We start from the raw sequence: 13,009 nt of genomic DNA, 5'->3' as shown, positions 1-13,009 counted from the left end.
AGCTTAAAATTCTACTCTATTATTGGTACCCAAACCCACAAAGAAGCTAGACGCAATAACCATTTGACCATGATCGTCTCTTATTATGCAACAGACTCCTAAAGTACCTGGATTTCCCGATGTTGAGTTTGAACCAACCTAGTTTAGGCTTGAACCAAAAACCTTTCAAGATTTTTAAACTTGGAGTAGGCGAAAAAGGTTGAATAACATCAATTAAAGAACAAGTTTTCTCTCATGATCTCTAATTAATGTTTTTAAATTAGGAGGGAGATTGGATCCCTATTTTGATGAAAGATAACACCAAACGACTTCTAAGTTTTCATAAATTTAATATCATATAAAACGTGAAAATCAATCCAAACTCATTAGTCCAGGCATGGACTTTGCTGATTTAGGCCATATGGGGGTTTAGGGCCGGGTTAGGGCTCATCCAAGCTCGATCCAAAGCCGCCCATTGACAACCATAGCTCTCACAAGATCACTTTCTTCTTGTAGGTACTCAAGTATTTCTGTGAATTGATGAAATTACCAAACAACTTTTTTAATATTGAAAAATACAACTTCTACCAAAACAGTTTCTTTTCAGAAGTTACTCAACAATAATACTTAAAAGCAGTCTTATACCAAATATAATTAAAACCCAGTACTATGGTTCAAGCATTATTCAAGATCAATCTAACTTAAAATCTAAACAATAGAGAAAAAATTCTAAGCAGGATAGTAATGGTTTGTTCTTAAATTTAACTGTTTATTTCCTATTTTAAAAAAAAAAAAAGGAATTCTAAAGGATTCATCATCAGGTTCTCCATTAGGGGAGAAGATAAATATCATGCCATTGCAACTTCTGAATTCGACTGGTTACTCTCCGCTGTTATTGCTATCTTCATTGGGATTGATTCGACACTTTCACCGACATTCTCATTTTGTTCATTGGTATTTGCATGACTTGCCAAGTTTCTGATTTAAAAAAAAAAAAAAGAAAAAAAAAAGAAATTGGCTGCAGTAGTGTACACAAGAATAAAAAGAACATATCACATATACACTTTTTAGGTTGCGGAGCAATACAAGTTACGTACCTCTGGTTAGAGGATCCAACAGTGGCTTTCCCAGAGAGTTCCAATGTAGGAATCCAGTTGACACGATGTACCTTTAAAAATGTAATCGATTCTCACATCTTTTATCTAAATGAAAGTAGTATCTCCGTGCATGCGCATATGCACATGCACATACACACGCATGCACATGTGCTGAACTTCGAGGAAGTGTACATGTATGTATTTGTGCACATGCATGTGTGTTATACAATAAAATACATGCGTGTGCATGCATGTCTATGTACATACAACCTCCCAACCTATTAACTAAGGTTGACATGATGTATTGTATGTTTAGGTTGAATTCACCCGAATACTTTGGTTGAATTCACAACCTCCCACTTGAGTGCGTAGGAAACCATATATGTTTTTTTTCGAGATACGAGGGTTATATTCTCGAGGAAAATTGATGGTTCTTTGCACAAAGTGCTAGTTTCAGTGTTGTTTCAAGTCATTATAGTAAGGCTCTTAATTGAAATATTTATTATACAATGACAATGAATGTTTGCCCTATATCCACCCTAACAGAAAAAAAGCAAGTTTCTTTTGTACGATGGATCTAAATAAATAATACAAAAGCTCAAAAAATTATTGATGAAAATTTTATTATACAATTACGATAAATAATTGCCAATATTCCTCCTCAAGTCTCCTCCTTTCCTTGCAATATACATATATATAGATTCTCCATAAATATCGTTAAAACATAGTTTTATAACAATTTCATAAAAAATAATGATGAATGCATGTGGTCTTGGTACGTGGCTGGGTACGCAGCTGTCATGACAAGGGCACAGGACCACACATCTTTTTTCCTGTGTATCCCAATGAAAACAATCTATGGTTCTGCGCCCTTGCCAATTCAGCTGTGTACCAAGATCGTGTGCATTCATCACGACTCTTTCATAAATACTACAAACCCTCAAAATAGTATTCACAGAAGTCATTAATAATGACAATAAAACTCCTCTTGCTTTTTTTGCATTAAAAGACAAAATTAAATATATTTTTAAGAGGTACATTTTAAAAGAATTATGATTGTTGAGGTCTAAAGTCACATACATACCTTTGAAGCAGACGAAGATTCAAGCGAACGTTGCTTGATCCAATCATCCTATAAAAATTGTAAGTTATTCATATAATTACACAGTTCTTTACATCAAAGCATTTCTATTAATGAGTCATAAACTTGGTAAATTATCCTTTTCATAAGCATTTATTTGAAGTTTAAAAGAGAGTGCTAAAGTGAATTTTAACAATGCCAGAACAATAGATAACTTGTCTGGTAAAGAATTCTATTGCCATCTGCTAAATATTTTTAAAACGTCTTATGGAGGTACAATATTGTTGACTCCTCACTCACCCAATTTGATAAAGCAGCCCAAAAAAAAAAACAATTTTGATATTGCAGATATACTTCAAGACATAATATCCTGAATTTCTATTAAAAAGTTAAAATAAGTTTGTCTTACGGAGAATTTGACAATAAAAGTACCTTTTGTCTTTGAAGATTATTAAGGGAATCCATCAGAATTTTTTCCATTGATTTGATCTGAGCCATGTCATTGATTTTATCTGGGTTCATCCATGCACTGAAATAGGGAAAAAAACACTATAACTATCAGAAAGCTTAGAATGTTCATAAAGTGATTGTGAATTAATGTTGTACTAATATAAAGGTTTTAGGCCTAGGTTAGTTTATGGCAAAATGAAAAAAAAAAAAAATTGAGGTAAAAGTAATTATAAATTAATTTTGCACTATTATAAAGTTTTTAAGCCTAGACAGTAGCTTAAAAAAATTGCAATATAGAGACTGAAAAGCCTTAGTGGGCTAGTTTCATAGTGAATTTATCTTTGTACCCCTTGGACTCATCGTGATATAATTTTTGAAAAACAACAGGAGTATAAAGAGAAATTTGGTACAAAAATGGTTTTACACAGAAGTAGAAAAAAATTTTAAATCAGAATCCGTTAGGTGATAGGATAAAAAGTTTTAGCCATATATGTAAAACACCCTAAAAATTTAACAAAATAAAGTATTGTAACAAAATTGGAATTCGATTCAGGATAACAAAATATTGTAGAAAATAATGATTGGATACCTCAATTTATTGCTCTCCTCAATAAGTTTCTGCTGCAGTTGCTTCAATTCATAATGCAGCTTCTACACAAATTATTAGAAGTGATAATGAAATCTATTCAACTTGTAAATATAAATAAATAAATACAACCATGTCAAGGGATGCATACCTCCACTCTTTCATTCCTACAGAGATCAAACATGGAGCCAACATAAGAATTTAGTTTTTTTTTTAGATTATTTTATCGAAAAGGTAGAGAAAGATATATGGGTAAGTTACATTACCAGCCAGGTTTTCAAAAGATTTATCAAAAATGTTTTTTAACCGTTTTGGTAATCAACTTATTTTTTCGAAATATAAGTTTTCTATAGTTTCTTTTTTAAATATCTTTTTCATATGAAAACATGTAAATGGAAATATTTTTTGTCAAAAAAAGTGGAAGAGATCTTTCAAAAGGTGTTGGGAGAGTTGAGTATAGCTGTAAATATCACAAATGCATTTGTTGGGATAGTGATCAAAAAATCACTCTTCTTAATGGTATTTTGGTTTTTTTGTAATTTCTCTAGATAGGGCATTTTATGGGTTTGATCTCAAAAGTGTATTTTGTGAGAGAGTTTTCTTAGAAATGGTTTTAGAGTGAAAGAGGGTTTTCTTGATTGGGATTTTTTTCTTTGTCTTAAATACATGGTCATTGTCAGAACTCTTTCAAAGGGTTTTGATTTACAAGTTTGTGGAAACAAAGTTTGAAGTTTGAGCAAGAAAGTAGATGGGTTTGATGGCATGTGTTGGTATGGGAGGTTCTTGGTGATTTTCTCTCCATTGTAAGGTGTTCTTTACAAAGTCTACTTATAATTTTCTCCAAAATTGATAGTGATAATTTCCTTGCCAGATTGCTCATGGATGTTGTCCTTATTAGGTAAATCACGTAACTCTTTATGTTGTAGTTGTTTTTCCTAATTTTCTCTTACCTGATTAATTTCTTTCAAACATATTTTGCTTACTATTGTTCTTGAGACATCTTTTATATTATTGTTGTGGGAGTTCTTTACAACAGCATCAAACAATATGGATCGAGAGAAATTTGAAATCAAAGATCAAGAACCCCCGAAAGTGAAGATCGTCCAAAAACCTTTCACTATGACATCGAGAAAATAAAGATTGATTGAAAACAAGGAGAAAAGGTTGCATAGTGCACGATGGAAGAGTAATCGTAATTTTTCTAATTTTTGTGAGAAGGTTGCTTTTATATGTTTTAGGTATTTTGGTAATTATGAAAAAAAATATTGATCATATGTTACTCTTTATTAACATGGGTATGGAAGAAAATTAAATATTAGCTACCCCACAAAATTTACTTTTTCCAAAGATCAAGTTTTTCACCAAAATGGATAAGACCCCATTTTGAATTTTTGATACATATTTTGAGAACTTAACTGGTGTGATAATTTATCCATCTTTCTCAATTGCTTTTGTAAATTTATTTTAATTTAGTGTACATTTGGAATCAAATTGATGATATATTAAGGATCAGAATTCTACCCGTTGTCGGTGAACTTTTTTTGATCAATTTCATGATCGTAATGTTTGTATGACTTTTGCAATGACTGCCATCAACAAATAGAAGAGAATCAATTACAATCGAAAACAACAATTCCTCTCTAATTCAATCTTTTTTTTTTTTTATTAAAAAAAAAAAAAATTTAAAAAGAGTTAAAATTTAAGCTAGATCTTACATTGAGAGTCATACATTTCCTGTAGACAAGAAAGATGAAAATGTTTCAGTTAAAAAAAAAAATCCATTTCAATTGTAAATTTGTAATTGAATAAATTAAACTTGATTTCTTCACGAAATATTAACTACACACCAATATGATCGTTCTTGTAGAGTCATTTTGGAAACTTTCTCAACCAGGGAAGCTAAATCACTGAATCACAAAATGAATAAAGTATAAACTAAACCTTGTAACCAAGCAAGCAATCTTAATTAGCAAGAACAAAATAAGACTAATCAAGCAAAAAAATTCTAACTATTTATATATTTTTCCAAAAAAAATTTACAAGAAAGCCCTATCCTTTTGGAGTTGATCGAATGAATCCTGTCCCTCAATTTCCCTTAAGCCAAAGCTAATTAAGTCTTATGTCATTGAGAGCAAGTCCATATCTTCTTTCATTGTTCACCTTCAGGTTTCAGGTCATCCTCACTACGTGAAAAAAACTCATATTAAACAGCTCTAGATCGTCAAATTTCATAAAATTCGACAGACCAAGGCGTCGAATTTCAAAATTTTCAATGACTCTGGGCCGTCGAAATTCGATTTCTAAAATTCTTGGGCCTTAGCCTGTCGAATTTTCCAGTTTTCCAGCAGTGCCTCTCGTTCTTTTATGACCTTCAACTTGAATATTTCTTCTAACTTGGACTAATGGGTCTTCATTGAACTTACTCAAACCCTCTATAACAGCTTTCTCTCAGTTTGTCGTTTATACGAGTTACTCTTAAATTTTTCCCAGTATGTGTGTTTCTAATTTTATCTTTTCTAATCTTTCAACTCGTTAATCTCAAGTCTCAACATCCTCATCTCTCCTACGCTCAATTTATTAACTACTTCATTAAAAAGAAATTTTAAAAAAATAAATAAATAAATAAATTGATACAAAACAAAGAGAAAAGTAAGGATGGTCACCTCTTTCCGCCGACACAAAGAGAAGGTTGACCATTTGGTGAGAAAGCTAAGACAGCAAGTTCGACGTCGCATAGTGTAGCGAGTTCACTGGCCTTTTTCATTAGACCTGCCTTTCTCCTAGAGTAACTCTTCCTCCTGCCGAGTTCTGTGTCAAACCTCTCTATTCTTACCTTGCCTCTCACCATTTCTCAGACTCCTTTGATCTCAAGAAACAAATATTTGCATTTTCAAAAAGAATGATTTATAGACTGGAATTTACAAATTTGTCTTAAAGTTGGTGTTATCCAATCCAACAAGGACAATTTATGGCAGAAGACCACAAGTATATAGATGGAAGATTTTATTTCATTTGTTCACAAAGTCCAATAGCCGAATTTATGAATTGAAGCTCATATATTAGGTTCAGTTTCATTGGGTGCATTGATGCATGAATATTCATCGTACCCTTTGGTGGGCCCAAACAAAAATAAGAGTGATCGGTGATTTAATAGCCATTTGATTTGACTATGTCTCATCACAGACGGATATTTAGCTTAGATCAATATACAAAATTTTGGGCATATTTATGAAACTATTTAAACCTTCCATATTTGGAGAGTAGCCAAATTTGGTAACATAATATAAATTATGGATTTCTTAAAATTAGGATAAGAATCTCATAATTGGCTGCATTGATGGGCCTACACACCAAAAATAATCTTGATTGATGATTTATAGCTATTCGAATTTGAGTATTTCTCGTCATGGGTGGGTTTTTAGTTTAGTTCAATATGCAAAATTTAGGTTGTATTCATGAAACTAGCTTCTTAATTCAATATACGCAATAGGAGACTTTAAAATGTTTGCCTTCATAAAAGAATCCTAATAATCGATGTACACTAAAAACATAATCCAGTATCCCGCTAACGTAAAGTTCAAAATTCTAAAAACTTTAAAACAATTTTGATAAATGCATTTTAAATTTGAAATTTTAGTGGCAGTCCATTTTCAAAACCTATATTTAGATTCAAAAAATGATTTTTTTTTCTAATCTAATTTAAATCATGAATCCTGAAGTGATGAGATATTATTTGGGACAATTAATGTATCAATGTATTAGTCCACATGACACCCAAATGATGACCTCGGTCAAGTTGTACATGGTCCTTTGGATTGGATTAATTTTGTTTCAAAAAATTGTGTTTTGGGATCAGAAAGGTTCATCATGTTGGGTCCAAATCTAATAATTGAATATCTTATCGGATTCGTGACGACTTAGTTCCAATATGATCAAATTGGATCAATTTGCAACTCTAGTCCCACATCTTAAATCTGAATAATTTGGTGGATGGACGGCTGTTGATCCCTTGTGTTGGATGGATCTTTCATCCATCTCATGTAATCTTAAGGCAAATAATACAACATATGAGTCTACTAATTAGTTGTTTAGAGTTTGCCGTCTCTCTTGTAAGTAGAAAGTTTCAAACCCACCCATCACTTTCCCTTACTCTCTCTCAAATTTGTTCTCCAATCCCAATTTGGATCTCAAAACACCATGACGTTCATATTAACTACCAAACAAAAGAAAACAGTTTTGTCTGAACAAACCTCAATAAACAAACACCACACCTTCCAAGCAAACAACACACCAACCAACTAATATACTCTTCACCGTCCTTTCCTCCTCAATACATCACTGCCTATCTAATTATTTTAACTCCTAAAACACTATAATTCCAAAACTCTCTTTCCTCTCCCTTGAAAGTCAATGTTCAAATCACCATTCTCTCTTCTCCTCCTCCCTTCATCCCTCTCTATCTTCATCCATCATCATGACCATTGATGGACCAGATCAGAATCCAATCTCCGATCACATCCTCGATTGGTTAGAAGAATCGATCTCTTTCTTCCCATCGATCCTCGACAATCCTTACAACACTTCGGAGATCAACAATGATCAATGGTGGGATGAAGGTCAACTTCAAGAACAAGATTTCATCAGTCCTATTAGTTGTATAACCACAGTCACCACCGCTACTCCAGACGTCACCGATACAACCCCAACACCCGAACCATCCAAGAAACGAAAATCACCCGACACCCCAAATCCCAAAACAATTCAAAATCATCTTCAGCGTCGTCGAGTCAACGAAATGGATGGGGGGGATGGAGTGGGGGTGAAAAGAACAGTTGGTACTAAGAAATCTTCAGCCAAGTCTACAGGGAATAACTGTAATAACGGTAATAACAAGGAAGGAAGATGGGCAGAACAGCTACTCAATCCTTGTGCTTTGGCTATCAACACTGGAAATCTAACTCGAGTGCAACACCTCCTTTATGTTCTCCATGAACTCGCGTCCCCTTCCGGTGACACCAACCATCGACTTGCTGATCATGGCCTCCGGAATCTGACCCACCACCTCTCCACAAGTAGTACATCGTCGTCTGACCCACCACCTAACACTTTCACTACAACCGAGCCACGATTGTTCCAACGATCTCTACTCAAATTCTACGAGATAAGTCCATGGTTCACCTTCACCAACACGGTTGCTAATGCTTCGATTCTCCAAGTTCTATCCCAAGAACCCGATTCTAAACAAACCCTTCACATTCTCGACATCGGGGTCTCTCATGGACTCCAATGGCCAACATTGCTTGAGGCTTTGAGCTGTCGATCTGGTGGGCCGCCTCCTCTTCTTCGGCTCACGATTTTGCAAAATATTCATAGTGCTACTGTTGCCCCTTTCTCCATGGGTCCACCGGGTGATGATTTCCCATCTCGTCTCCTCCGATACGCCAAATCAATCAATCTCAATCTCCAAATTAACCTACTCAACAACCACCCTTTACAAACACTAAATCCCCAAATCATTAACACATCCCCCGACGAAATCTTAATCGTTTGTGCCCAATTCAGACTCCACCACTTGAACCACACAAATCCAGATGACCGAACCGAATTCTTGAAAGTACTTAAAAATCTCGAGCCCAAAGGCGTAATACTTTGTGAAAACGACATGGAATGTAGCTGCAACAATTGTGGGGACTTCGCGAGTGGGTTTTCAAAACGAGTGGAGTACTTATGGAGGTTCTTGGATTCGACGAGTTCTGCGTTTAAAGGGAGAGAATGCGAGGAGAGACGGGTGATGGAAGGAGAGGCAGCGATGGCGTTGATGAACAGGGCTGAGATGAATGAAGGAAAGGAGGGTTGGTGTGAGAAGATGAAAGGAGTTGGATTTGTGGGTAAGACATTTGGAGAGGACGCCATCGATGGAGCTCGAGCTCTGTTGAGGAAATATGACCCTAACTGGGAAATGAGAGTAGGTGAAAGAGATGGGTGTGTGTGCTTGTGGTGGAAGGGTCAGTCTGTATCGTTCTGTTCTCTGTGGACTTTGGGTAGTAGTGTAAATGACAGTTAAAAACGGTTTTTTCTAGTTTCTTTTTTCTGCATTAAGTATCCTCTTTGGTCTATTAAGGAGTGTGTGTAAACGCCTATTTTTAGTTTATGTGTTGTAGTTCTTGCTCTTTTAATAGTTTTGTTTGGGAAAATTGTAATAATTTTTGTAGCTTCAATTGGACTACAATGGCCACAAAATTTGCACCCAAAGAGGAAACCCTTGTGGCTTATCCTTCCACCTGTTGCGATGCAACAACTTTGGATTCAAATCTGGATTCAAATCGAGGGTTTGAGTTCTGAAAAAGATCTTGATCCAATAAGAATCCAATTTGATAAATCATCAGATCGGTTCTAGATTAACTTTGCCATTTAGATAAGTGTCAGATAATTTACATCTTTGATAAAACACACATTTATAAATGTGGATTATATTACGAAGACGCTCAACTACAGTACAAACTACAAACTACAAACAAGTAAACAGACCTCTCAAGCACACTATTTATACAAACATGACGACCAACATAGTTCAGATAACCATATAAAGAAAAAGAAGACAACAAGCTTCAGCGTTAATGGAGCTTCTCATGCTCGTCTTTGTTACCAGCAGAAGAACTATCTGTATTGTTAGTTGTAGTAGTGGCACATTGTAAATCTGCTAATGAAAACGATCGCCAAGGAGAAAAGTTTGGTCGAGAAGGTGGCGATGAAGAAGATGATCCATTGATGACCAATGGTTTTGGTTGTGGGTGCAGAGGAGGAAGCAGTCGAGATGTTAATGAAGATGTCGAATTTGAATTCCTATCTGTATTGTTGTTGCTTTCAAAGCTGCTAGTGGAACCAGATACAGTGATCGTGCTTCGACAGGAGTTTGTGGGTCTCTTCGATATCCCTCCAACATTACTTCTTGGAGGTGGGCTATTTCGATTCTTGTCCCATATAATACTGCAAGCGATCAGGTTTTTTCGTTTCCTTGTGTAGGCATTACCTGGTTTGGCAAGGTCTTTAATGGATGAAGAGGAGGAAACGTCCGCTAGACTTGTGAAGGACTTCGATTTGCCACAATAGAATTTCGAAATTCCTCTCCTGCAAACACTCAGAATCAACTAATTGAAGTCATACAAACTTCACCCAAATTCAAATAGAACTTTGACTGAATATACAGAAAATTAGTTCCAATTATATAACAAGTTTCAATGAGTAAAATACAATTTCAGAAAATGGGTTATCCTAATTCCTAAATCATGTGGGAAGGGAAATGGTTTATTTTTAAACAAACCCAAATCAATTTTTAGAAAATGGGTTCTCTTGATAATGATTAGCACATAGAGTGGAAAAAAACAGCCTTTTAACTTGAATCGAAATGAACACAAATCAATTTCACATGATCGGGTCTCTCATAATCTCAAGTAGCCCGGGAAATTTGAAAAAGGAGGTATTTCAATACCATCTCATAGTACTGAAAATGAAGCAACTTTACTATATAAAATACCGGTTTAATCAGTCTAGAGCAATGTAGAACAGACGGGCTCATTTCAGGATTATAGGAAAAGACACAAAATTACAGTTGAGGTTTGGTGTAAATATGGGCTTAACTTCCCACCACTACTAATCCCTTGGTATTTTTTTCATGTATCGGTCTGGTCCATATCATTTGGTATCAAAGCAACACAATGTCTAGGATTCAGACCTCGTAAATGGCAACTAGGGAAGCAAAAAAAGGAAGGGAACCCGGGTGAAAGCCACCATAAAGGAGTCCAACTTTGAAGCAGGCAGCCCGCTTGAAATTTTGAAGGAACCCTCCTCGTTACAAGACACATGGCGTTTTGAATTTATTTCACACCCCTACATTTCCGCCAAAATTTGAAACAACTCCTTGGAAATGACATGTGTAACCCAATGGAGAGGGCTCCTTAAAAATTTTGCTTCCACCATAAAGTTGGCACCGAGGGCATTATGTAAAAGGAACAATCTCGGAAAGGGCTACCTCCGAACCCTGAAGTTGAAAACCACCACAAAGTGGGCCACCACGTACATCAACTACGGAGAGTAATGTTATATTTAGAATCCAAAGATATGGGCTTAACTTTCTGTACCACTAACACCTACATCTTTTCGGGAGGTTTGATATCTTCCAATTGTTCATAAGGGTTTTTTACCTTTCAAACTTAAATTCCATAAATCAATCAAAAAACCAATCAAGTTTAGGAAAGAAGAAGTCTTTAAGTCTTCAAGTTGCATAATTTAATTTTATTTCATAAAATGGGTTATTTCAATTGTACCAAAACAGAGAAGGAAATCAATTAGAGCCATAAATCCCACCGAGTTCAACAAATTGTGTGTTTCAACTTTCAACCTCCTCCCCACCATTTTCAAAAAAGAACCAACTTGATTTCCAAAGTGGTGTTCATCTTCTCCAAAACAGAGCATTGTTTGTTTCTGGATCAAAGCCACAAATGTTAAGTGCATTAAAGATCAGTGAATTTTGATATTCTTCTCTCTAGTTTTGTTCCCCGCGTTTAAGTGGTCAAGAAAATTTTTACACTTTAAGATGATTTCTATTAATACCCGTAAAAGATTCGGAATTTCAGAATAAATAAAAGTAAAAAAAAATAAAAAATTATTATCGTCTCTAATCCTAGATTTTCTTCCTAAATTTCCTTATAAATTAAACACATCCCACCAAACAAATAGACCAAAAAATCCCTATTTTAAAGTACAGAGAGAGACTTCGTTAATTCGCCGAGTACTTGTTTATTTCACCATTTTTACTAAAAAACGGTAACTTTTAAGAGATTTTCTGTGAGGAATTTTCGAGCGAATTCAAGAAGAACCCAAAAAAAACAGGGATCGAAGAAATCAAAACCTGATGGGCAAAACTTCCTCCAACGCATCCAAAGAATCCAAGGCCCCCTTATACGAGCTCTGCACCTCTGTCTCATCTTCTCCATCTGATTCAATCGATGATCTCTCTGACAAATCACTGTTCTTCCCAATCGAAGAACTACAAGAATCCAACTCTTCTTCTCGTTTTTCAACCACTTTCTTCCCTTCAAAATCGAAATTACAAGACAACCCACTCATGAATCCTGAACCTTCGACCCTGTTATTACTTCTCTCCAAAGCGATCGACATAATTTTCAAACAAAAAATCTGAGAAACTCAGAAAAAATAACGCGAAATTACATAAACTGCGAAGTGGGTTTTTATTTTGAGATCGAAAAATTGGACTTTTATGAAAGAAAAAAAAAATAAAAATCAATTGAGGAAACTGATCTCTAAGACAACTATGATGAGAATTAGAAAATGAAAATAGTACATATATGAGGAGACAAGACCTTATCCTCATCCACTAAATCGTTAAAAATAGCAAAAATAAATAAATATTTTATTGTTCAATCAAGGCCGTTTAAGTGATAAGATTTTGATATACTATAAAAAAAAAAAAGATACCATTTTTCAAGAATTAAATTACCCAAAAAAAAAAAAACTGATTGACCGAGACAGCTGCCCGTTTCTTGAATTAGACGTATCGTTTAGGACATCTAAGATGTCGACACGTTTTTTAGTTCATGATGGGGCAGATGGGTCAACATGGTGACACGTGGAAATATTGGTTAGGAAAGATCCCAGTTTCATGCGAGATGCGATTATGAGAAGTTACGCGAAACATGATGACACGTAGTAAACGATGGATTTGCTTTGCTGTATTATTGTTATTTAATAATACGAAAAGATTGATATCGAATTTATTAATTAATTAATTAATTTCTA

At 34.8% G+C, this 13,009-nt stretch overlaps 3 protein-coding genes across 3 annotated transcripts; 1 reads left to right on the top strand and 2 right to left on the bottom strand.

Moving 5' to 3' along the window:
• Positions 1 to 670: 670 nt before the first annotated feature.
• Positions 671 to 6,051, bottom strand: LOC147388431 (agamous-like MADS-box protein AGL30). Its single transcript, XM_086419548.1, has 10 exons — positions 5,857 to 6,051; positions 5,041 to 5,100; positions 4,909 to 4,927; positions 4,715 to 4,779; positions 3,345 to 3,360; positions 3,197 to 3,258; positions 2,590 to 2,686; positions 2,161 to 2,208; positions 1,077 to 1,147; positions 671 to 957 (listed from the first exon to the last, which is right to left on the bottom strand). Exons 1-10 carry the CDS (start codon positions 6,039 to 6,041, stop codon positions 828 to 830), a joined length of 753 nt encoding a protein of 250 aa, XP_086275674.1. The 5' UTR covers positions 6,042 to 6,051; the 3' UTR covers positions 671 to 827.
• A 1,444-nt stretch (positions 6,052 to 7,495) lies between these two features.
• Positions 7,496 to 9,377, top strand: LOC147388430 (GRAS family transcription factor). Its single transcript, XM_086418630.1, has one exon. The coding sequence runs from the start codon at positions 7,668 to 7,670 to the stop codon at positions 9,255 to 9,257; it is 1,590 nt and encodes a 529-aa protein (XP_086274756.1). The 5' UTR covers positions 7,496 to 7,667; the 3' UTR covers positions 9,258 to 9,377.
• A 186-nt stretch (positions 9,378 to 9,563) lies between these two features.
• Positions 9,564 to 12,561, bottom strand: LOC147388429 (protein OXIDATIVE STRESS 3 LIKE 1-like). The gene is made up of 2 exons (XM_086418631.1): positions 12,102 to 12,561; positions 9,564 to 10,321 (listed from the first exon to the last, which is right to left on the bottom strand). The coding sequence occupies exons 1-2, from the start codon at positions 12,368 to 12,370 to the stop codon at positions 9,808 to 9,810; spliced, it is 783 nt and encodes a 260-aa protein (XP_086274757.1). The 5' UTR covers positions 12,371 to 12,561; the 3' UTR covers positions 9,564 to 9,807.
• Positions 12,562 to 13,009: the final 448 nt, after the last annotated feature.

The sequence above is a fragment of the Akebia trifoliata genome, chromosome 12 (genome assembly GCF_017979445.1).
Source record: "Akebia trifoliata isolate Shusen 1 chromosome 12, ASM1797944v1, whole genome shotgun sequence".
Lineage (NCBI taxonomy): Eukaryota > Viridiplantae > Streptophyta > Magnoliopsida > Ranunculales > Lardizabalaceae > Akebia > Akebia trifoliata.
Note: the sequence above shows the minus strand (reverse complement) of the source record. Positions and strands in the feature narration are given on the sequence as shown.

Coding starts and splice junctions, on each gene's coding strand:
- LOC147388431 (XM_086419548.1), bottom strand. CDS start 6,041: ATGGTGAGAGGCAAGGTAAGAATAGAGAGGTTTGACACAGAACTCGGC. Junction 2,209..2,589: donor ATAATCTTCAAAGACAAAAG/GTACTTTTATTG, acceptor CAATTTTTATAG/GATGATTGGATCAAGCAACG. Junction 958..1,076: donor GTTGGATCCTCTAACCAGAG/GTACGTAACTTG, acceptor TTTTTAAATCAG/AAACTTGGCAAGTCATGCAA.
- LOC147388430 (XM_086418630.1), top strand. CDS start 7,668: ATGACCATTGATGGACCAGATCAGAATCCAATCTCCGATCACATCCTC.
- LOC147388429 (XM_086418631.1), bottom strand. CDS start 12,370: ATGTCGATCGCTTTGGAGAGAAGTAATAACAGGGTCGAAGGTTCAGGA. Junction 10,322..12,101: donor GAGGAAGTTTTGCCCATCAG/GTTTTGATTTCT, acceptor GAGTGTTTGCAG/GAGAGGAATTTCGAAATTCT.